Below are 24170 nucleotides of genomic sequence, written 5' to 3'. Positions count from 1 at the left end.
CGAGATATCTTTCACGTACGATTTTGACCATTAATTCTTTTTTTTTGATATATCCACGTGAAATACTCTAACAGTCACATTTATATTTTTGTTATATTTTGTAAATTCAGATGAACGGAAAAATCCAAATGTTCTAATCTTAAAAAATAAAAAATTTAAATATAGTTTTCAATTTTCAAATATTTAAATATTCGCACAACTAAAAATTACTATCTATTTGTCATTTTTTCCGATTAATATTATAAAATCCTTTATTTTGTTTAGAAGGAAAAATAGAGTTCGCACCTATAAGACCTGAATTTTTTTTTTTCTTAGTCGGTCACCTTCATTTCTTCGCCAAACGCATGAATTACGATTCTCTCACTCCACTCTCATCTCTCTCCCTCTCTCCCTCTCTCTCGCTTGCTTGTTATGTTGGCAGCTGACCTGACCTGAGATTGAAACCTCTCTTCTTCACTGCCACTTCGCACTTTCGCAGTGTCCGATCAGGTTTTTCTCTTCTTCTCTGCCTTTTTTAGTTTTTTTTCCCCAAACTAATTTCTTCTTTTAAGTTCTAAGAATCGTCCAACTTTTTTAATTCCAGCTGAACCTTATGTGCTTGCCTCTCTGCTTTTGATTCCCTAGCTGCAAAACGATGTCGTTTAGAATTTCACCTGCCTCAGCTTACATTTACTGTATTCGCAGTATACTTATACATAACAGTAAAACAAACAACGAGGTTTCTTCTGTTTGGGGTTTTAGTTTGGGATATAAGAAAAACGAAAATGGTTGTTCATAATATTTAACTTTGAGATGTTTCCACTAGCATACACGGGAGCAAGTAGAAAGTTCTGAGGTGTTTCGAATATTTTATTCCATTTCAAAATTATATTCCTTGATATGGTTATGTATCTTATGTAGAGCGTTTTTGTCCCCAACGTTTGGGGTAAATCTTATTTGTGTCCCTAACGTTTAAATTGTCTTATTTGTATCTCTAACGTTTGTAAAAGTGATTCAATGTTATCCTGCCGTCAATTACACATCATGAGTGCTTTAGTTTGAGTTTTAAAAATCTCTTCTTAAAGTTAGAATACAAATGTCTGGGATAAAATCGATGGTCTACTCCGAAAAATAGCTCATCAAATATTGAAACTAATTCCTACAACATTTACATAATTCATTTTTCTAGGGACATAATTGAATCTAAACACAAATAGTGGGTATAATATTAAAATCGAACACATCCAAGTGAGACCTAATTGAGAATGAACATATCCAAGTGAGAATAATTGAAAAATATAATCTGATTTGTTAGTATAATTGATAGTAGGATAACATTGAATCACTTTTATAAACGTCAAGGATACAAATAAGACGATTTAAACGTTAGGGACACAAATATGACTTATCCCAAACGTTAGGGACAAAAACGATACTTTACTCTTTTCCTAAGTATATTTATATGGAGGATTTCAGGTATATAACACTTGGATGGGTTTACCTGGTCACTGTTGGGCATCATAATTGTCCAGTTTTTGTGCTGAATTATTTGGTCAGAGTGTCATTGCTAATTCGCTGAGATGTCATGGTGTCTCTTTCTGATTGTGCAGTTTGGATGAGATGGCGTCTTCACAAAATGTCGAGTTGGAGGCAGCCAACTTTCTGCATAGACTTATTCAGAATTCTAAAGATGAGCCAGCTAAGCTGGCTACTAAACTCCATGTTGTATGTCTATTTCTATTCCTTGAATGAAATTTATGTTTGTTATTTACTCTACTTGTATAAGACTCGGCATTCTTGCAATTAATTTGATGAGTGTTTCAGATATTACAACATATGAAATCCAGCGGGAAGGAACATTCAATGCCATATCAAGTGATATCAAGGTAAAATACCTGCCACTCAAACGTAGCACTCAAAACATGTGCGTATACAGATTTTTTTTATCTTTAGCTTTGTTTTTAATTAGGCCATGGTACCTCTTTACAGTTGCTGTAGTTAGATAGGAATCATAGGATAGTAAAACTTAAAAAATAATGCTGATCATCTTAATAAATTCGCGTGGTTACTTCAAAATAGGGGCGGTAAAACGGGTCGATCCCGTTGGGCCTAACCCGCCAAAGGGCGGGTCGGGCTAGGATTTGGAACCCGCCAAACTAAAAAACCCGCCGTTGGGGGGTTGGCGGACCCGCCCACTGAGCCAAATGTTATTTACTTATTATTTTTGTTAAAATAAAAGAGTGATTAGTGCTACAAAAATTAACAATTATATAATTTCCAAACATATTTCTTTTCACTTTTTTCTTTTTATTCTTCTTTTTGTTATTAACTTTATTTATTTTATTTTACACTTTTATATATATATGCTCAAATTATGTGAATTATTTCTTAAAATAAAAATGATTCTATTGACGGATATTATTTTGAACAATTTTATTGAAGTTAAAAATTTGAAAGAGGATAGTGAAAAAATTGTATAACAATTTAAATATTTTTTATTTGTATTAAATTTTTTAATTATGAATTTTTATATTAATTTTAATTTATTTTTTTAGAAAAAGTTAAGCGGGGTAGCCCGCCGTAAAATGGGGCGGGCTAGCATTTTAAGTCCGCTTTACTTGGCAGGGCGGGTCGACCCGTCTCTTTTTGGCTTGGGTCTTGGCGGGGCGGGCCGGGCTACCTGCCTTGCCATCCCTGCGTCAAAATCATCCTTGTTGTGGTAGTTGATATTTTAAGTTGCACTTCAATTTTACATTTCATGCATGTTCCTGCTTCATCTGACTTAATATCGTCTGCTGTAGGGCAATGGAGACTGTAATCAACCAACATGGTCTTTCTTTGAGTGGTGGTGTTCAAATAGGTAATTATGTGTGTTCATGCATTGCAGAAAGAATGTTCTAATAGTTTTTCAGTTCTTTTGATCACATATATTGGTAATCTGTGCAGGGTCTTCTTCACAGGCTGTGGGTGGTGCAAAGGATTCCAGAAGGAGCCTGTCTGAAAATGAGAGCTCTAAATTGGACCCTTTCCCTTCCGGCCGGCCACCAGTTGGCCCAAGCGGTGGAGCACCTGATTATTATCAAGGGTCTGTGGTTCAGAGGAGTGATCAGTCTTTTGATCAAGGAAGTCCATCTAGTCTGGACTCTAGGTCTGCCAACTCCCATTCACAAGACAGACGTGATGCTGCCAATTGGGACAAGAACCTGAATCAAAAGGATGGTAAGAAGGCCCCCACAAAGAGAAAGAGGGGAGATATTTCATCACCTTTGGAGCCACATGTTGACAGTCCTTCCCAGGTTGATCCTCGCAATAGTGTTCTCAATACAAGGAAAGCGAAACTGACCAAGGCTGAACCATTGGATGACCTTCCTGTTAAAAGCGGTGAGCTGGTGAACTTTAACATTGCTACTACTTCCTAGAAATTGTCAAATGGAGAATTTTCTTACTTTTCCTGGTAGCATGAGAAGAGTGTTTAGGGCAAACCAAGGAGGTCATAATTTATTAGCAAAGTAAAGAATGTTGACTTTATCAGATGATGCTATTGTGTTTGAGGACCGCTAACGATTTGGAATGTCTATACTTAAATGTCAATGCCATATATTGAAGTTTGGTAAACATTGTTCAAACTATGCTCCCGGGTTTGAGAATTGTGAATAATTTCAAAATTTTAACTTAAATTTTAATGTTAAATATTGAAGTGAATTAAAAAAAAAATTCTAGGAGAGTTTGGGTGTAAATTTAACCATGGAAATGGGAGAATTTATTTGTGTGATGCTATTGAAACACTAGTTCTTATTAGAGCTATGGTTTTCAATGTTCTATGCTTTTTGGAATTTGAATATTTATTTTATATAAATAATTCCATCAATGGTGAATTATGGAAAGCCTAGTTTAGAATTTTTGGGTAATCGTTATTGAAAAAATTGTGCTGAATTTCAGGTGCTTATGCCAAGGTTCAGGGGGGGATGGCAGCTCCTACTGGTGCATCTTCAATGGTCAAACCTGTTTTATCAAGTTCAATGCAATATGGTAGTGTAAGTGCACTTGATGACATGGGAAGTTCATCTAGTTTTACTGATGAGCATAAAATGGCTCAGGTACTTCAAGTGCTGTCTACTCATATCTTGTTTCTGGATTTGTCTATAATCTCTGTTCTGTTTTCTTGCTATACTATCTAAGGAAATATTAGTTTAAACTAAATCTGTTGCTGTTATTCTCTTTGATTATGTGGCATGTATATGAGCCAACTTGATTGCTTGACTAGATAATGCTTTCGACAGATTGGCAGGCAAGGTAGTGGCATGGAGACAATGATGCTAAGACAAGAAGTTCCTTCCAGGGATATTGGGAAATCTGCTATTACTGTTGCGCGCTCTTTCGCACCATTTGAGGAACAGCAGTTAAAGCAACTTCGAGCTCAGTGCCTTGTTTATCTAGCATTTAGGTAGGCATAGTTCTGTTATCTCTTTTTGAATTTGATTAATTTGACTTAAATTATGTTGAGTTTTGTGAAACATTCTGCAGAAATCGTATGGTGCCAAAGAAACTTCATCTTGAAATTGCTCTTGGAACCACCTCTTCTAGAGAAGGTAACTTTTTATTTTTAATTTTATGTATTAAAGATCTCAGTGACTTACTACTAAGCAACATCATGGTAATACAGAATGGATCTTGCATAGATCTGATATACCACAAAGGAAAATCACAATCTTTTAATGAATCAGGTAACACGTCTGGGGTAACGACACAAGTTGGAGGTCTGAATAATTTAAGACAACCTGATACAACCCCTTCAGGGTCCTCTTCTGCTGCAAAAGTTCAGGAGGTGAACTCTTTGCCAAAGGGAACTGAGAGCCCAAGAACTATGGAGGACAAAGTTATGCCACATTCTGACATCCATATGCTTTCGGATGAATGGAAACATCTCTCAGCAACAAAAAGAGGAGAGGCTGATAGACGAATTCAAGAAAGAGCAGCTGCACAAGGTTCTTTAGATACTTTATCTCGGCAGCTGGAATCTTTAAGTACAACGGCTGCTGGTGTTGTTAATAGCCATTTGGATGATGATGTCAATAGAAATGTTCAGGTTGGAAGGTCTAACCAACCTCCTGTTGTAGGCCTGAATAGCTGGACTGGATTTGCTGGTCAGAACGAGGCTTCAAAAGGGCTTCCGAAGATCTCCACCGGATTGCCAATAGATAGAAGAGACATTATAGCCAGTCAGTTTCAAAGTATTAACAAATGCGGATCTGTGAATCACAATTCTGTTAATAACATGACTTCATATTCTTTAAAAGAGCATTGGAAACATGTTTCAGGGACTGACAGTGATCTTCATGGTAGCATGATGAAGGAAGGAAATGTGATTACCAAACATGTTTCTCCAGGTGAAAGCCATCTTACTAGAACAATGTTGCAACAAGTTCCTATTATGGTTTTATTTGTTATTTCAAGTGTTAATAATCATTGTTTTCTGTGGTCACTTGCAGACATGTTCAAGACACTTCCAGTTGATAATGCATCAAAACATGGCATTAATTTTGCTACAGAGCAAGAAGGGAATGAGAGACAGGCATCATCTAATTTACAATCTCCGAAATATTCAATGTCTGATAGGTGGATTATGGATCAGCAGAAAAAGAGGCATCTAGTTGAGCGAAGTTTTGTTCAGAAACAGCAGAAAGCAAAGCAAAGAATGGCTACCAGTTTTCTCAAGTTAAAGGTTTGCTTTACTTTCAACGGCCTGTTTCGCTAATTTAGTGCTTAACATGTTCCCATGCACAATTTATTTATTTTGCGTTCCATCGTAAATTTATGTGGCTTGTAATGAATTTATTTTTGCACAAGTCTTATGCTCTTTTCTTCACTCCATGTGATGTAGGAAAATGTGAACTCATCTGAAGATATTTCTGCCAAAACAAAAAGTGTAATAGAGTTGAAAAAACTACAACTACTAGATCTCCAACGGCGTCTCCGCAGGTAATTGGTATGCTTTTATGAATATTTTTTATCATATTTTGTCTAAGTAAGTTTGACAGCAGGTACAATGTTTTGTGGGCAGTAATTTTCTCAATGATTTTTTCAAGCCAATTGCAATTGAATTAGAACATTTGAAGTCATTTAAGAAGCATAGGCATGGTAGGAGGGTCAAACAACTTGAAAAGTATGAGCAAAAAATGAAAGAAGAGCGTCAAAAACGAATTCGGGAAAGGCAGAAGGAGTTTTTTGGTGAGATAGAAGTTCACAAGTATGTTCCTTTTATCTCTTCTATTTTCATAATCAATTGTAGTTGATATCTATTAATTTGTGTTCCCCTGCTTGTTTCAAAAACTTCCTTTACTTGGATATTTAGGGAAAAACTTGATGATGTATTCAAAATCAAGAGGGAAAGGTGGAAGGGTTTCAATAGATATGTGAAGGAGTTCCATAAAAGAAAAGAACGTACGCATCGTGAGAAGATTGATAGAATCCAACGGGAAAAGATTAATTTGTTGAAAATAAATGATGTGGAGGGTTATTTGAGAATGGTGAAGGTAGGTCTATTTTTTTAGTATTTGGCTTCTTTAAAGGTTCACAGGTTTGTAAAGTGCAGAAGTTAGGAGTTATTGAGTTAAGCACCTTGGATCATTTAGTGGGTCCCAAATACATGGAGGATGTTGATCCAATGGTGTGTCTAACCTGTCACTTCTGCACTTTACCAACTTGTGCACAGACGTCAAATCCTTCTTTTTTTAAAATAAATAAATAAATAAATATACATAGTTATATTGCTGAGGTCAAAGTTTGCATGCCCTAAATAATGAAATCTATTTAATGTTTATAATAGGATGCAAAATCAGATCGCGTAAAGCAACTTCTTAAAGAGACTGAGAAATATCTTCAAAAGCTTGGGTCTAAGCTACAGGAAGCAAAGTCTGCAGCAGGACGCTTTGGGCAAGATGATGAGGCAGGAAGTTACAGTTTCCCTGAGAATGGTCATACTAATTCAGAAAATGAGGATCTGAGTGACCAGGCAAAGGCAAGTAGTCTTCCCTCAGCTATTCCCCCACCCCAATGAAAAAAAATGGTTTCTTTCATTGTAATATTAAATATTACATTTCACTCATCTATTCCAATTTTGTTTTACAGCATTATATGGAAAGTAATGAGAAGTATTATATGATGGCTCACAGGTATTAGTTCTGTTTGTTTGTGCTTGTCTAGAGAAGGTCATGATCTACCATAGGTTTATGAAAAGTTGCACGTTGTTTGAGGCTGGGGAGTTTCAACAATTTATGTGTGATCCTGAAAATTTTTAAGTGTTTATTGTCTATTTATTCAATTAATCATCCATAGATATACTTTTTGAAGTTTCTACTATGTTGAGTAATGGGTAGTATCCCTGCTCCATTCTAAGTGAAATTTATGTTCTGCAGCATAAAGGAGAGCATTGCAGAGCAGCCATCTTGTTTACAGGGCGGAAAATTGAGGGAGTATGTTAAATTCTTCCCCTTCTACTGCATGCAATTCAGTTTTATAAGTTTGTGTCTTTTAGGCTGAATCTTGATTGTTTTTGTTGAGTGCTAGTGTTATTGTATACTTTTGTGTTGTCTTTGATCTTGTACGGGGTTTTGCTTTTTCTTTTTTTTTTTTTACCAAAGATATGAGACTCGAACCCGCAACCTCTTAATTGAGTATGGGGAGACTATGCCATTTGAGCTATTACTCATTGGCGGGGTTGTGCTTTTTCACACATTATTATTATTATTATTATTATTATTATTATTATTATTATTATTATTATTATTATCACTTTTCTTGATTAATATTGTTTGACATTTAAGCATTGAGTTTGATGTTATGTGACTGCAATTTGTATAATTTTGCATTGTCTTTGATCTTGTCTGGGATTGTATGTTTCCTTGCAGTAATATTATTATTATTTGCTGACAAGCAAGTTTTATGGGATATGATAGATGTTTGGTATTTATTTGGTGTAAAGCTCATGATTTGTATAGAAGGCTTTCTGTTTATTGAGAGACTGGAAAGCTATGCTTTATAGATAAATATTTTGTTTTGTTTTGCTTTTGTATCTTGTATTATCCTTTTCTTCGTCTTAATGAAATTCTTTTTTTTAATCCAAAAATATTTATTATTATTAATTAATTAATTAATATTGCTTGACAGTCAAGCAGTGAGTTTGATGTTCTTTGTGATTGCAATTATGTCTTTAGATATCAAATGAATGGCTTGAGGTGGTTGGTTTCATTGTACAACAATCATTTAAATGGAATCCTTGCTGATGAAATGGGACTGGGTAAAACGGTCCAGGTAACCAGTTCTTTTAGCTAAGAAACTTAATATCCTTGGCTGGGTTTCTATTTTTTTAATTTAATTCCTTGTTAGGTTTTTGCATTGCCCAATAGCTGTTTTCTCATGGAACTTGTTTAGCATCTTTGATGATTGTTGGGTGTGCCCTGCAACCCTAGACCAATTTCTTTTGACTAGGTTTTGGGGTTTGGTAGTAGAAAAGAGGCAAAATTTTTGGGGGCAATTTTCAGTTTTCTTCACTGTTTGGACTATTTGGTTAGACCGTAATGCACACACCTTCACTGATAAGCATGTTTTACGGGATGGAATCAGACGCCTAGCATCTTGTTGGTGTAAAGCTCATGATCTTTATAGGGGACTTTACCTCTTAAAGATGTGATAATGGAAAAGCTATGCTTTATAGATAAAATTTTGGTTTTGTGATTTTGCTTCTTTACTGGGGATCCCTTGTCCTCATCTTAAAGAAATTATTTTTTTTTATCAAAAAAAAAAAAAAAAAATCCTTGGTAGGTTTTTCTTCTTGTTAGTTTGTCATTTACTATCTTCATCACTCTGAATACTTTGTTTTTCTGTTATGTGTTAAGATTATGGATCATGCACTAGTATGTTGGAAGAGCTTGTGTATATACTATATAAAATCTTAATACCCTTGTATTTTATAGGTTATTTCTCTAATTTGCTACCTGATGGAAACAAAAAATGATAGAGGGCCATTCCTTGTTGTCGTTCCCTCTTCAGTTCTACCTGGTTGGGACTCTGAAATTAGTTTCTGGGCTCCTGTTATTCATAAAATTGTCTATGCTGGTCCACCAGAGGAGAGGCGTCGGTTATTCAAGTAATGGATTTCAATGATCAAATCTACTCTATTTATTTTATTTCTTATACCTTGATGAATGCTCCTTAGCAGTGCTTTCATGTTTCAGGGAAAGGATTGTTCATCAGAAATTTAATGTTCTGTTGACTACATATGAATATTTGATGAACAAGCATGATAGACCCAAGCTCAGTAAAATACATTGGCACTATGTAATAATCGATGAAGGCCACCGAATAAAGAATGCGTCATGCAAGTTAAATGCTGAGTTGAAACATTATCAAAGCTCTCACAGATTGCTTTTAACTGGAACACCATTGCAGGTTCTTCCCATCCCACCCTCTCTCTCTCTCTCTCACACACTCTCTCTCTCTCTCTCTCTCTCTCTCTTATACACACCCGCATGCATGCACTCACTCTTGAATTTTGAATATTGTTGTAATATTATTACTTTGTTTTATTTGCAGAACAATCTCGAAGAACTCTGGGCATTACTTAATTTTTTACTACCAAACATATTCAATTCATCAGAGGACTTCTCTCAATGGTTTAACAAGCCATTTGAGAGTAATGGGGATAACTCACCTGATGAAGTAAGTTTTGGATAATTTCTGTTTTGATATATTAAGTGAAGTTTGTTTTTCACCTTTTGACACTGCTTATTTTTGTATACTTTCAACCCTTGATGTCACTGATTTTTGCATAATTATTGTGTAGGCTTTACTGTCTGAAGAGGAGAATCTCTTGATCATAAATCGTCTTCATCAAGTTCTAAGGCCATTTGTCCTCCGGAGGCTGAAACATAAGGTTAATAATATCTGACTCTATGCTTATTAAGCTTGGTTTAGTTTCTGCTCTTCGTTGAGTTTTCTTTATACTATCACCATGCTTGATTCTTATGATTAAACTTCCATAGCTAATGATTCTTGTTTCAACTTGTGTAGTCACATTCGTTCCTAATAGTAATCTGTGAATGAAATATATGAGTAAACTACCATTTTGGTTCTTAAAAGATTTAGTTTGTGACAAAATGGTCTGTGAAAGAAAGAAATGATATCTTAACCCGTCAAAAGAAAATGTACCAAAAATAAGAGATATACTGTAAAGATGGCTCTAGAGATTAGTTTTTGATGTTATTTTTTGCAAACATGTTCATAAAAATAAAATCTTTTGGTCCTTCAAATTTGGTGATTTTGTGCTAAGTGGATTTATTTTGGTGATATTGTTTGTAAATCCTTTTTTTTATTTATTCCAATGGCAAAAAATTCAAAAAATAAAAAAAGGGTTTTGAGATCAAATTTTGTCTGTGTTTTTGGTATGCACCTTCTACATAATTATCCAAATGTTCATAGAAATGATTGGATCAAATACACGAGTCATTTGCCACTTTGTGAAAAAATAATAGTATATTTCGTCAAACTGAGATAATCTTTTGGGGGCTGAGATTTCATTTATTTCTATCGGAGGACTTTTGTCAAAAATTGAATCTTTTAGGGGCCAAAATGATGTTTTATAATAAATATATATACCTCTTCATGCATATATTAATAATTGTTTTATAATTTTGGGTTTACTTTAGGCCTTAGTTTCTTTGCATGTTATCATTCATAAACATTCCGAGAAGGTCTAGCAGTATAAGAACTACGGCACATTACTTACCAGATATGTGACAATCAGCAGTCTATGCTGCTTGTACATTGTGTGGAATAAGGAGTTAAGTATCATAAAGTAAAGTTTTCCAAACTGTACAAGACATCTAGCAATATAAGAGTTACAGCTCTTTATTACCAAAGATATGTTACAATCTGCAGTCAGATGCTGCTCATACATTCTTGAACTGGAACGTGGAATAATAAAGCAAACTTTTCCACACTGCATTTATTTTTTGAGATATGCTAGTGTTATGATGAATTTCTGGTGGAATATCGAATTTATGTTCAGTATCAGTGGATGTTATGTACCCAAATAGTAGAGGAGGAGTGGGAATAGAAATTTCCAAGCCAGTAGGAAGCCAATTTCTCCTCTGCCCTTGCACTACACTAGAAGGAAGAGAGTGGAGGGTAGAATAGGAAAGACTGGGGAAGAGAATATTCATGTAACTGATTTGCTACATGGCACTGTTAGTGGGGAAAACGTGAAAATGGGTCGGGAGGGATGTTTTAACGGATTTTGATGATTGGATGAGGAGAGTATAAGTAGTAGCAAAATAGAGAGAGAGAGAGAGAGAGGTAGACTTTTGGAAAAGGAATTCAGATTAGGCTAGGAGAGAGGCTGGCTCTCCAACCCTCTGCCATTTCTACCTTACTGTTCTATTGTATTTTCTGCACTTTCTTAGTTCACTAATACTACCTCGGGTGAATTCATCTTGATTTTCACTTCCTATTTCCCTTCAATTCTGTTTCTCTGTGTGAATTAATTCATCTCAGGTACCAGTTGTTACAGTGGGATTTGGTTGCTTGATATATATGTAAAATATGTTATCTGTTATTCAAGTCATATGCTGCATTTGTTTTGGTAATGATGACTTCATAATGTGATCCTTTGAAACTGCAATCTAACATGTGTGTTACTAGTGTGGGCTTTGGAAGTCACTGTCATTTGTTAATGTTCCTCCACTTTTCAATTTATTGTAGGTTGAAAATGAACTGCCTGAAAAGATCGAGAGACTTATAAGATGTGAGGCTTCTGCTTATCAGAAACTTTTGATGAAAAGGGTGGAAGAAAATCTAGGTTCTATTGGCACTACAAAGGTATCATCTCTATTACAATATGTTGTGTTGGAAGTTTTGTTTTTACACTCTTCAGTAGTGGAGTGAGGCCAACCTCTTCTTTTCATTTTAAATAGCATGCTATACACATGTTTAGTTACTCAGGTGGTCTAATTGAAATTCTCAATTGTTAGGCTCGATCAGTACACAACTCTGTTATGGAGCTTCGTAATATTTGCAATCATCCATATCTCAGCCAGCTTCATGCAGAAGAGGTATATACTTATTTTATTTGGTTCTTATCTATATCAATATATTTTGGGCTACTTGAATCACGACCTAACCTCATCTAACGTAGAAAATGGATCTTATAGGATTTGAATTGTAAACAAAATGATATTTCTATTTTTATTTATTTATTTACTTGAAAAAATTGAAACATTAAGATTAAGAATGCTAGTGCAAAACTGGGCAGAAAATTGTTCTGGTAACATTCATAACATATATATTTTAAAAATGGGTTTCTTTCAACCGTTTGAAATAATTTACTTAGTTTATTTGACTACATTAGCAAGATATCATGTTCTGGGAGGATGTCTGACTTCTGCCTTCTGTAGGTGGATAACTTCATACCTAAGCATTATTTGCCACCGATTATTAGACTTTGTGGGAAGCTTGAGATGCTGGATCGTTTGTTACCTAAATTGAAAGCAACAGATCATCGGGTATGGAATATTGTGTAGTAATATTGCTGGACACTGATTTTCCCCCCTCTTTCATGTATGTACTGTATTGTGTTATGAGTTGTGATAACTGTGGAAAGATGTATAAGAAACTTATTTACCATCTTTATGTTGATTCATGGCTATTTCTGAGAAGTAGATGTCTATTTGCAATATTAGATGCTGGAATCTAATTTCCATCATTGTCAATGTTCTCTCAGGTTCTTTTCTTTTCAACAATGACCAGGCTTCTGGATGTTATGGAGGAATACTTAAGCTTAAAACAGTATCGATACCTCCGGTTGGATGGGCATACAACAGGAAGTGATCGTGGTGCCTTAATTGACTTATTTAACCGAGCTGATTCTCCATATTTTATTTTCTTACTCAGGTATGTTGCACTTCTGTAAATTTGAGCACTATTTTTTGTTTTAACATTTTACCTTTATGGGAACTCATATTATTAAAAGTGCATTTTAATCTGATTTTGGAGATTATTGATTTGCATGGGAAGCAAAAAATGTTTATTCTTCAATCCACTGTTCATGTGTTGTTGGTTGTTAGTCTGATCCTACTAGCATATTGCTGTTCACCTATTGGGTCTGCTTTTTGATGGAAGACCTCTTACTGCAGTCATATAACTGGGTCCAAGTCATGCGGCATCTTTCTGTTGCTGACGACTCATGATTTCAATTGAATTCAGCTTGAAAATATTTTGCAATGTTGTAATTTATTTTAGGTTGTTGGTTTTTAGCATGCTTAGTTCCTCCTCTTCGCACATATTTGTTCAATTGGTTTTGGTTATAATCTTAAGGACATTACAAACGAGGCCCGAGTATTGTTGAGTCCTTGATTAGATCATTACTTATCTATAATAATGCTGTCTTTGATTTATGTGACAAGTATTCGAGCTGGTGGTGTTGGAGTGAATCTTCAAGCTGCTGATACGGTGATCCTATTCGACACTGACTGGAACCCACAGGCAATGGAAATTCTTCATATGATTTTCTATGTGACGTTGCCATTTTTGCTGACTATTTCTGATATTTCTTTGTTAGGAATATTTTAGGTTGATCTGCAAGCACAGGCAAGAGCTCATAGAATTGGTCAAAAGAGGGATGTTCTCGTTCTTCGGTTTGAGACAGTTAGTACCTTCCCCCTTTTGACTTACTGTTTAGCGTTGCGAGGGCAATAGTTCATATGATTGTTTTTAAACTTTAAACTCATTATGGGCGTCGTGGTGTATGCATCATTTAATCTTTTGCGAGTAGGAGAGCTGAACTCAGTTTGATTGGTACTGCTTTGTACACAATTGTTTGTTTGTTTGCCGTTGAATAAGGGTTTGGTTCTCCAGAAAATTTACTTGTTATTACTTATGCTCTATGAAATCATGTGGAGTTACCCATTTTGTGGTTATGACTGGTATTATATGAGTTGTTTACCTTGCCAAAGGTGTTTTAGCCTTTCCTCTCTCTCTACCTGCTTAATTGGCTAATTGCTTGATAATTGTTGGTAGTAGTGTTTGATGCATAGATGTGGTGGTATGTTTTTCATAGTAGCTAAAGTTTCTTCCTCTGCTTACTATGCATCAAGGTTCAAACTGTTGAAGAACAAGTTAGAGCTTCAGCTGAGCACAAACTTGGTGTTGCTAACCAGAGTATAACTGCTGGCTTTTTTGACAATGATACAAGGTAGGAAAAGACATAGTACATGTTATAAGTGAATATTCCATTACTGTGTTTTGAGTTAGCTCTGGATTTCTTTTCCCTTTTGTTTGTTGTAGTGCTGAAGATCGAAGGGAATACTTGGAATCGCTTCTCCGCGAGTGTAAGAAAGAGGAAGCTGCACCTGTTCTGGATGATGATGCGTTAAATGATATCTTGGCCCGCAGGTCTTAACTTTTCAGTTTTTCGCAATCTATGCATCTATGATGGCTTGATACATCTCCCTGTGTTTCTTATGAGTAACAGTTGTGGCCTTGTTGACCACACTATTTTTACTTTTACCTATCTTCATAGTTGACATTTTTTTAAAAATGACAACTTAGTGGGTGTAGTTTGAGTGTTATTTCTTTGTTAAAAAAAATTATGGGAAGAAATCGTACCAATAAAGGATAAGATATCCTATACAAAAGGAGCAGCTAATGCCTAAAAGGATAAACTTTGATATCAGCTAGAAAAGCATCTTATGCAGACTCTGAGCCGAGCACCAAAGGGAAACTTAAAAAAGAATTTTATTCCCAAATTGGTGGCTATTATGCTATACTGGACATCCTGTTTAAATGTCTATGCAACTCTTCACTATCTTCAGACATGTTATTTCTGTACTATAGTCATTTCAGTATTCTAACTTATCTGTGTTTGCTGCTTTTAATCATGTGTTACTTTCTATACTAGCCTGTATCCCTTTAACTAGCTTGTGTCTGCTGTGCTGGTCTATTTTAGTTCTAGGATTGTTGTGCTGTCAATTCTGTGATTATGCTAGAGCTCTTGTTTTGACATGAAAGTAACTTCAGAACTTCTTTGTAATTCAGCTTTTTAAACCGCAGTTGTTCTTCTTTCCGCCAAATAATTTTTCAAAGGCTGAAGGGAAGAAAAGGTGTTTGACTAAAATGTTGTCTTTGTTGGCAGTGAGGCGGAGTTAGACGTGTTTGAAGCTGTTGACAAAAAAAGGAAGGACGATGAACTGGTATAATACTGATTACTTTCTTGGGTTTTCCCTGCTAAAATACTGCCTTTTTTTTGGCTGTTCGTTTCATGGGGATTTGATCGGAACTCTGAAAAATAAACTGCAGGCTGCATGGAAAAAATTAGTGGTTGGGCAGGCAACTGGTGGTTCTGATCTTATTCCACCCCTTCCCTCTCGTCTTGTTACTGATGAAGACCTGAAACAGTTCTTTGAAGTAATGAAGATATCTGATGTTTCCAAGGGTGAGGTAGAATCTAATGGAGTAAAGAGAAAGAGTGGAAATGCTGGGGGTCTTGATATTCAACATTATGGCAGGGGAAAGCGTGCAAGAGAGGTTTGTTTATATTTCGCATTATGTTAGGTTGTGTGAACAGTTGTATTTCTTACCTAGTTCAGATACTACACTCTACATTATCGTGAACTATATACTGTTCAGTATCCCATCTAATTGCTTATTGCCGTGTACACATGATAGGAACGTTCTTATAAAGAGCAGTGGACAGAGGAGGAGTTTGAGAAGATGTGTCAAGTTGAATCTCCAAGTTCACTCAAAGTAAAGGAAGTGGCTGGGATAAGTTCTCCAGCAAATGTTGCCAGCTCTGTTGTTACTACTTCTAACACACAACCTACAGCGACAGTTTCAGCAGCCCCAATACCAATGTTGCCATCTGTGGAGAGCTTGCCTGTCCAGCAAATCAAAGAAGTAACTCCACCAGCCAAACGTGGTCGTGGAAGGCCAAAAAGAATAGCTTCAGATAAGCCACCAGCTGTAGTAGTACCTCAGGCTACTTTTACAACCATTGAAATAGAGAAGCAGTTACCGAAAAGAACTGAGCTTGAACAAATAACGTCTTCAGTTCCTCATTCTGTTGCTCATTCTGCTGAAGTTGGAGCTGTGATGCAGTCTGATACAATAGTTGCTCATAATGCACAGCCTGTCATTCCTATGCCTGCTGTTCCACCAAATTCTCAGCCAGTCGCTGCTGCTGTTTCTGTACAGTTGCAAGCAAGAGGCCAAGGGAGGAAACCACATGGTGCTGAAGGGACTAGACATAGGGGAAAGAAGCAGGCCATGGTTTCTCCTCCTATCACTGGTGGTCCTGATTTGAAGATAAGTGAGCAATTCCAAAATCAACACGTGAGTCCACCTTCAGATAAAGTTATCTCCCCGAGTGATGCTGCCAGCAATATTGATGCAGCACACCATCCAACTACCATCTTGGCTGCTGCTAATTTAAATAGTGGAAATAATCATTTGGGTGCTGAAATTGTTCTGAATGCTAAGCAACCACCTCCTTTGCGCACCTTGGTTGAAACTGGCGAAACTCATCCCTCTGTACAGATGGAGCAAGGCAAGGGGAAAAATTGGAAGTCACAAACTGGAGCAGGAGCTCCCAGGCGTAGGGGGAAGAAACAGGCAACAATATCACCACCAATTCCAAATGTTCCAGATCACCAGGATTCAAATCCAAATCCAAATCTGCAAATTTCGTCGAGCAGCATATCAGGTGGCAAAGCCACTGAACAAAAAGGCTTGCTAGATAAAAATATTAAAGATTCAAAGTGTGTTATCCTAGATCAACTGTCTCAGAGCCTTGGTGAGCAGGATTTAAAGCCAAGGGAGCAGTCAGATGATTCATCCAAGCAGACAGTGCTTCTGTCTTCTAGTGAACATGGTACAACAAAATCACCAGGTAAATTTTATTGAACTGTGATATTGTAGTTCTAACTTATTAAAATTTACATTAACCGAAGAATTTCTTTTTGCAGGTTCAGACTTAGAGAAGGTTAATCCAGATGTTTGTGATTCTTCTGTGGAGAAGGTTAAATCTTCTGAAATTAACTCATCCAAGATTGAAGTCTCAGAGAATTCAGGGAGTGGAGTTTTACTTACCACAACACCTACCATGGTGATCGAGGATCAACATTTGGGGGACAGAACTCATCAAGTTGCTGATACTTTAGATCCTCTGACTGCAAAGGCTGTTCCCAGTACCCCATTAAGCACTGTTCAAGCTTCTGATTCTACACATTCTCCCTCACTCAAATCTATGCCAGCCAAAAGACAACCCCGTAAAGCTCAAAATAGAGTGGAAGCACCTCGGCGTAGTGGGAGAAAATCAGCTTTGATGTTGCCTGCTGTTCCTGTAGCTCCATCTGATCAGGATCTCAATTTGATTCATGATGCTCAGAATTCATCTAGGGATTCATTGGTTGGTAAAGCTGCCAATGCTACTCAAGCTCAAGCTTTAGAGATTCTTTTGCCCAGTGGAGTACCTGTCCATGATTCGAAAAGAAAAGAGAGAGCAACCAATTCTACCGCAAGTAAGCAGCAGAAAGTTGCATCAACAAGGATTGACAGTGCAGCTGTATCCTCAGATAAGATTACTGCTTTTGGCCGAAATCAAAATGTTAATGACTTTGCTCGGGTGATGAGGGAAGTTTTCTCTGGAACTTGTTTGCCAAAACCTAAAGCACAGGATTCTGTTGGGAGTGAAGATAAGAGTACAACTTTTGTACATGTAACGACTAAAGCTGCAATTGCCTCTAATAACCAGAGCTTGGAAGATAAAGCATGTTGTGAAATACCTACAACTGGAGCTGCATGTTCTACTTCAGATGTTTCAGTGCATCTTCGTGAAAAACATTCAGAGGTATCAAATGTGCAGGATCTGGAGTGTGGAGCAAGTTTAGATATGCCAACTACTGGAGTAATGAACCTGATGCAAGGCACTCTACCTAATGGGGATGAGCAGATCTCTGCTAGTACATGTGATAACAAGATAACTACTGTTGAAAACAAACGTTATTTCAGTCCGCCTGAAACCAGTGGCTGTGATGATGTTAAAGCAAAAGATGAACAAGCACAAGTTTATGTTCAAAACTTAAGTATTCAGAGTAAAATGGAGGTTCCTGATGCGATTCCAGTTATTACTTCGCCGAAGACTGGTTCTTCTGAGAAACTTCCTACTGGTGATGGCCTTGTTGATTCTGGCATAGGAGATTTCACCCATCAGTTAAGTATATCAAAAATTTCTCCTAATGGTAAACTTCATTTGGTAATTGATCATAATCTTGGTGACCAATCCAAGCCTTCTATAGAGAAGCCATCTTCATCCCTTAATATTTGTGGCACAGGACATGAAACAGCTGCAATGAAACCAGAACATTCTAGCACTAGTACTGAATCTACTCAGGCTAATACCTACAGTCAGGGTGTTTCACCCACAGAAGGACCTCCTGGTTTTACGGAGCACACTTTGGATACAAAATTGGATCCTACAGAAATATCCCAAAAGCCTTCACCTCTTGATTGTGAACATGCTGAAATTTTGGGTGATCAGCAACAAGAGACCCCATCTAGTCCTGCAATTGCCCCTCTCTCAATGGAAATGGTAGTTTCTAGTGTTCCTAGAGATTCTGAAAATTTTGGAAGTGAAAGAAAGTCTTCTTTACATGCTTCTGTCGAAGTCTCTTGCGATGATGGGACTGGTGGGGATGAAGTTTCTGCATCAGCTGACCATGATAAAAATAGTATTCCAAAACCTCCAAAATTTAGCTTGGATCCAGCTTCTGCTTCTGTGTCTGAAATGGCATGTTGTGTTAGCCCCAAAGTTGATAAAGCTGAACAGTATCAAGATGCATTAAAATCTTCGGATTTGCGTGAGGCTTCGTTGCTTGAGAGCTGTCCTGAATCACTCTGCAAGGGAAAAAGGGATGAAGGGAACTCGATATGCAAAGAAGTTTCTTTTGCAGTTAAACAACATATCAGCTCTGTTCCCCAGGAAAATATGGTACCTTCTCCTGTTGGCAGTTCGAAGGATGATTTATCTCAGATTCACTCCATGATTGATGCATCAAATAATGACAGTATTAAGCATCTAGTGGAAGAAAAACCAGCGTGTCAATCTGACACTGATAAAGTATTGTTGCAACGACCTTCGAGCTCGGAAGATGAAGTGAACAATTTAGCGGGTGTTTCTGGGGTGAGCAGCCTTGTAGAGGCAACTGTATCTGAAACTGCAGTTCTGCCCTGTTCAACCTTGGTGAACAAGCAAAATGGAAACTCATCTGCAACATCTCTAGTTTGGAGTTCAGAATCTTTTGACGAGTCAATGGAAAAGGGTGTGGCTGGTAACTCTGGAATCCAGGAGGAAGCAGATGTTAATATGGTAGAAACCGATGTTCCATTGGAATCTGAGGATTTACATGTGAAGGGTGTAAAGGGTGATGTTCTGCGAGACACTGTAGATTTGTCCACCTGCTTGATGACAAAGGAAAGTAACATAGAAGGCTCATCTGCAAGAGGACTTTCTGTCAGTTCATCATCATCTGATGAATTTAACGATGCTAAAGTTGAGCTTGGTGATAAAGATGTCTCTCAGGCTGGTGGATCTCTCACTACATCTGGAGATAATATATCAAAGATTAAGGAAGAAGGGATCAATTGTTCATCTGATAAAGATGGCTCACAAGGGCAATCAGTTTCTCCAAGGATACCTGTGTGCTCTGATGATTCATGTGAAAAATTGGATGTTCCTCAAGTTGACCCAAAAAGAACTATCTCTGGTACTGTCCTGGCTTGCTTGTCTCAAGTAAAAGAAGAAAAAGTAGGTGTACCATGTGATACTGAATTAGTTGCAAGGTCTACACCAGAGTGTGATATGGAAGGATCCAAGGCAGATCAGAGTAATACAGTGTTGCAAGTGAATCAGTCGCCTTCAAAGTCCCCCGAGACTGTTGATCAATCTGTGGAGGGTGAGCTGCCATTGGTAAATGGGGAAAGTGCAGTAGCTGAGAGTAGTGACCAAATTGATGCTTGTCAGGTTTCTCAGGAAGATTCAGAAAAGCTTACTTCTCAAAACATGGTTGTACCATCATCTTGCTCACTAATGGAGCAAGACAACGTTGATGTGTCATCTGACAAGGGTCCTCTCTGTAGTCCACTAGCATTGGGTGAACCAAGAGATCCTTTGATTCTAGAGGAGAGTCATAGGGATGGCACCAATGTATGTTGTTTTCCACATATATGGCTATTAGTACATCTGGCTATAGTTCTCCTGCCAATTATGTATTGATCTCATTTATGCAGGGTTCTGAAGCAAATCCATCACCCCAACAGGAACAAGAATATCCTGAAGCTGAGATCGGTGATCACAGGACAACTGATTTTGATGGGGTTGATCCAGAACTGTTGTCCAAAAACATGGAATTGCCTTCTTCCTTAGGAATGGAGCAAGATAAAGTCGATGTATTATCATACCCACTAGCTACCACAGAACCAAAGGATTGTTTGACTCAAGAGGATTGTGATGATGGTAATGAGGTATGGTGTTTCCTACCTACTAGCATGCTGATATAGTTATTAACTTATTATCCTTTCATACAATCATTTCTTCTGGGACCGATTGGAAATGCATCAATTCTGCAGGCATCAAATCCTTCTGTAGCTCAAATTGACTATCAAGTGGAGGCATCTGATGATGTTGCTGGGGATGGGGATAATGTGGAAAGGCTTCCATTAAAGAACATCAATATCCCTTCAGAGTCCTCAATGATCAAGGAAATGAAGGTTGATGGTTCGTTTGTTAAGGTCTCACTCTGCAGTCTGCCTGCACCAGGGGATCCAAAAGTTTGTTTGACTGGGGGGAGGAGCTGTAGCGAAGTCATTGAGGTAAGCCTTTTTTACCAATATTATTATTATTATATACTAGATTAAGACCCGTTCGATATGCGGAGAGTTAAATTAATTATACTATATAGTATAGACTTAAAATGCTATATTGTTTAGGGATAGACTGGATAATATGTAAATTAATGTTAAACTTGAAAGCTAATTTGTAAAAATATTTTACAGTGCATTCATTTGGCAATTTATATATGATTCAATATAACTATTCAACAAAAAAGAAATACAAAGGAAAATATAGAGTTTTAATGTAGATAATAATTGTATTTAACTATTACTTTTTAATCCAATTGAGTATTTATATGTATTAAATTAATTGATTAAGTTTAAAATTTTGTTTAGTGGCATATGAAAATTCATTTAAATTTTGTAACGGTTGATGATAAATGACATATTAATACTATATAGAAATCTAATTATTTTTTTATATTGCAAAAATGCAAAATTGCCATGTTTGCAAAATTGCTGAAGTGACAAAAATACAAAAAAGCAATATAGCATAAGTTCATTCTACTATACGTTGGTATCAACCTTTATATGATATAAATAGATAGATAGATATTATAGTGATTCTCCCCCGTAACCCCATGGAATTATTTCTGCAGGTTCCCACCACTAAAGAAATAATGGTGCAGGAGTCCTTTGATTCTGGAGCTGAGATGGATAATCAAAGCGAGTCACAGGTTGGTTCCCCCTTTAGACCCAAACTTCTGTCTTGGTTTTACAGGTCAGTGGGTTGATTTTATGTTTAATGTAATCAATTAGCTATGTATTCTTCTATTCATAATATTCAAGCGGACTGGGTTTACACATACTCGTTTTTAGTATCCTGCTTTGCCAAAAATATTTACCACTGTTTCTGTTCTGATGATGCTTTATGTTTAGAATCAGTACATTATAGAAATTGGGTCAGAATTTTGTACACATCCAGCATTTATGGTCTGATTTCCATAAGGGAAAAAAAATACGTATTTGATCTGTTGTTTCCATTAACGTCTGGTTTGTGATTCTGTCTGTGCATCCCAGGTTGATGGGATACCAGTAGATGATGAAGCCAGATGTTTGGCTGTGTCTGTCACTACAGCAGAGGGAAAAAATGAGGTGGAGGTCTTGCCTGATGAGGGTCCACAAAGAATCTTCAAAGTGCAGGATAATGTGTCAAGAGAGTTGACTGATGAGGATGAGGCAGACAAGAGTCAAGTCCCAGTTTCCTCAGCATCAGTTGTGAATGTGGAAGATTTAGTTGATGGCACAGGAAGAATGCAGGTGACGGAAGAATCTGAAGCTGTTGTAAGTGATGATGGAATGGATGCTACTCCTGGTTGCTCAGCAGTGCAAGAAACAGCATCAATTGATGGGGTTTGCACTTCAGCAGCGTTGAGTGAACATGTAGAGAGCTTGTCTAAGAAAGCTTTTGTTGTCCCCCCTATTGTGAATCCTGACATCAAAGAATCTGAAGCTGGTGTAATTAACCAGGGAAATAAAATTGTACAAGACAATGAATTGAAAGACGTCGAACATGTGGAGAGCTTTTCTGAGAAGGATATAGTTGCTAAATCTTCCCCAAATCTTGATGCCAAAGAATCTGGATATGCTATTAATAACCTGGAAACTCAAGCTGGGCAAGATGATGCATTGGAAGACACGGAAAGTGTGGAGAGCTTTTCGGAGAAGGATGTAGTTGGCATCTCTTCTACAAACTGTGATGCCAAAGAATCTGAAGCTTCTGTTACGAACCAAGGAAATGATATCGTGCAAGATGATAAACTGAAAGACAGAGAATCTGAAGCTCCTGTTACAAATCAAGGAAGTGATATCGTTCACAATGACAAATTGAAAGATGCCAAACACGTGGAGAGCTTGCCGGATGAGGAGGATTCATTTGGCAACTTGCCAGCAAATCTTGACAGTAAAGATTTTGAAGGTGCTGTTACAAACCAGGGAGATCAAATAATGCAAGATGACAGGTTAAAAGATGTCAGACCTACGGAGACCACGCCTGAGAAGGATTTAGTTGGCAACAATCCAGCAAATCTACACATTAAAGAATTTGAAGGTGCTGTTACCAGTCAGGGAGATCAAATTGCGTACAATGATGAATTGAGAGACGTTGAACATGTGGAGAGCTTGTTGGATAAGGACTCAGTTGGCAACTCTTCGGCAATTCTCAACATTAAACAACCCGAAGATACTTTTACAAAGCAGCGAGATGAAATCATGCAAGACGTCAACCACGGGGAGAGCTTTCCAGAGAAGGATTTAGTTGGCAATTCTACAGCAACTATAGACCCTAAAGAATCTGAAGGTGCTGTTACAAACCAGGGAGATCAAATTATGCAAGACGACAAATCGAAAGAAGTCTCAGAGAAGTTGTTAGTTGGCAACTCTACCGCAAATATTGATCCTAAAGAATCAGGTGCTGTTACAAATCAGGGGGATCAACTTATGCAAGGTGAGGAGTCAAAAGACATCCTACGTGTGGAGAGCTTGCCGGAGAAGGATATAGTAGGCAGTTCTCCAGCAGCTAAACAATCTGAAGCTGATGTTACTGAAGCCATGCATGAAGATGCCTTGAAACACTTGGAGACTCCGCCTTCTCCGAAAACAGAGGAAAGAATTGCTGAGAGCTCCTGTGAGAAGGATACCACTACCTGCTCAGAAACACAGCAGGAATCAAAAGTGGGTGAAACTGAGGATGGAAGCAACATTGTTCAAAACACTTGACACTCAAAACGAAAAGGCACCTGAGAACGACTCGGTTGAGAATTCAGTCGTAGAAGCTGATGATACCAATGCTATGAAATGAAATCGGTCACTGTATATATTAATATAATATATCATCATATGTAGGTATTTTGTGTACATATATGTTGTGATCCAATACCTGTCCAAGGCTAATTAATCATAGTTATTATTATAGCCTCTCAAACTGTTAATTAAATCCAAAACGGTATTACTACACTTTTTTTTGGTGCCTTGTATTACTACACATTTGAATAGAGATGTCTCGGTCTAGGTTTCGTGTTTCATAGTGTTTTTCCACTGAGGAGCATCAGCAATTAGAATGCATATCAATAAAGGGGTGGGCAAAAAAAAAATCCACATTTTGGATTTTAAACCAAATTCAAAGCAAACTATTTAAAAAAAACCAATTTTAAATAAAAAAAATCCAAACCAAATTGGATCTATTTTATAATTTGGTTTTTAAATCCAAATTAAAAAATAAGCCCTAATCTAAGACTGAATCGTGAATCCAGTCC

General features: G+C 37.1%; 1 protein-coding gene across 9 annotated transcripts; it reads left to right on the top strand.

Annotated features, from left to right (window-relative positions):
• Positions 1-250: 250 nt before the first annotated feature.
• LOC107638200 (uncharacterized) lies at positions 251-23871 on the top strand. Of its 9 annotated transcripts, none has more exons than XM_088502043.1 (39): positions 282-489; positions 1590-1704; positions 1804-1865; positions 2781-2839; positions 2926-3360; positions 3919-4076; positions 4260-4423; positions 4504-4568; positions 4704-4964; positions 5097-5210; positions 5298-5366; positions 5469-5701; positions 5861-5958; positions 6041-6226; positions 6332-6512; positions 6806-6997; positions 7108-7151; positions 7395-7451; positions 8193-8289; positions 8952-9124; positions 9213-9426; positions 9571-9696; positions 9821-9910; positions 11737-11853; positions 12006-12086; positions 12429-12536; positions 12755-12924; positions 13437-13515; positions 13603-13677; positions 14127-14224; positions 14317-14424; positions 15164-15221; positions 15328-15555; positions 15697-16915; positions 16992-20230; positions 20314-20547; positions 20653-20895; positions 21516-21593; positions 21937-23871. In XM_088502043.1, exons 2-39 carry the CDS (start codon positions 1600-1602, stop codon positions 23632-23634), a joined length of 11016 nt encoding a protein of 3671 aa, XP_088358169.1. In that variant the 5' UTR covers positions 282-489; positions 1590-1599; the 3' UTR covers positions 23635-23871. The 9 variants fall into 9 exon arrangements, with proteins under 9 accessions (XP_088358165.1, XP_088358163.1, XP_088358171.1 ...); XM_088502044.1 differs by having other exon boundaries at positions 318-489; positions 5097-5198; XM_088502042.1 differs by having other exon boundaries at positions 318-489; positions 5097-5198; positions 5277-5366.
• Positions 23872-24170: the final 299 nt, after the last annotated feature.

Source organism: Arachis ipaensis, chromosome B1 (assembly GCF_059453495.1).
Source record: "Arachis ipaensis isolate K30076 ecotype BB chromosome B1, ASM5945349v1, whole genome shotgun sequence".
In the NCBI taxonomy this organism is placed as follows: Eukaryota; Viridiplantae; Streptophyta; class Magnoliopsida; order Fabales; family Fabaceae; genus Arachis; species Arachis ipaensis.
This window is presented reverse-complemented; position numbering and strand designations above follow the sequence as displayed.

What these genes read in the sequence shown, in the direction of transcription:
- LOC107638200 (XM_088502037.1), top strand. Translation starts at nt 1,600, where the DNA reads ATGGCGTCTTCACAAAATGTCGAGTTGGAGGCAGCCAACTTTCTGCAT. An exon ending in TGGCTACTAAACTCCATGTT is followed by an intron (nt 1,705 to 1,803) that starts GTATGTCTATTT and finishes TGAGTGTTTCAG; the next exon opens with ATATTACAACATATGAAATC. An exon ending in GAGAGGCGTCGGTTATTCAA is followed by an intron (nt 9,125 to 9,212) that starts GTAATGGATTTC and finishes TTCATGTTTCAG; the next exon opens with GGAAAGGATTGTTCATCAGA.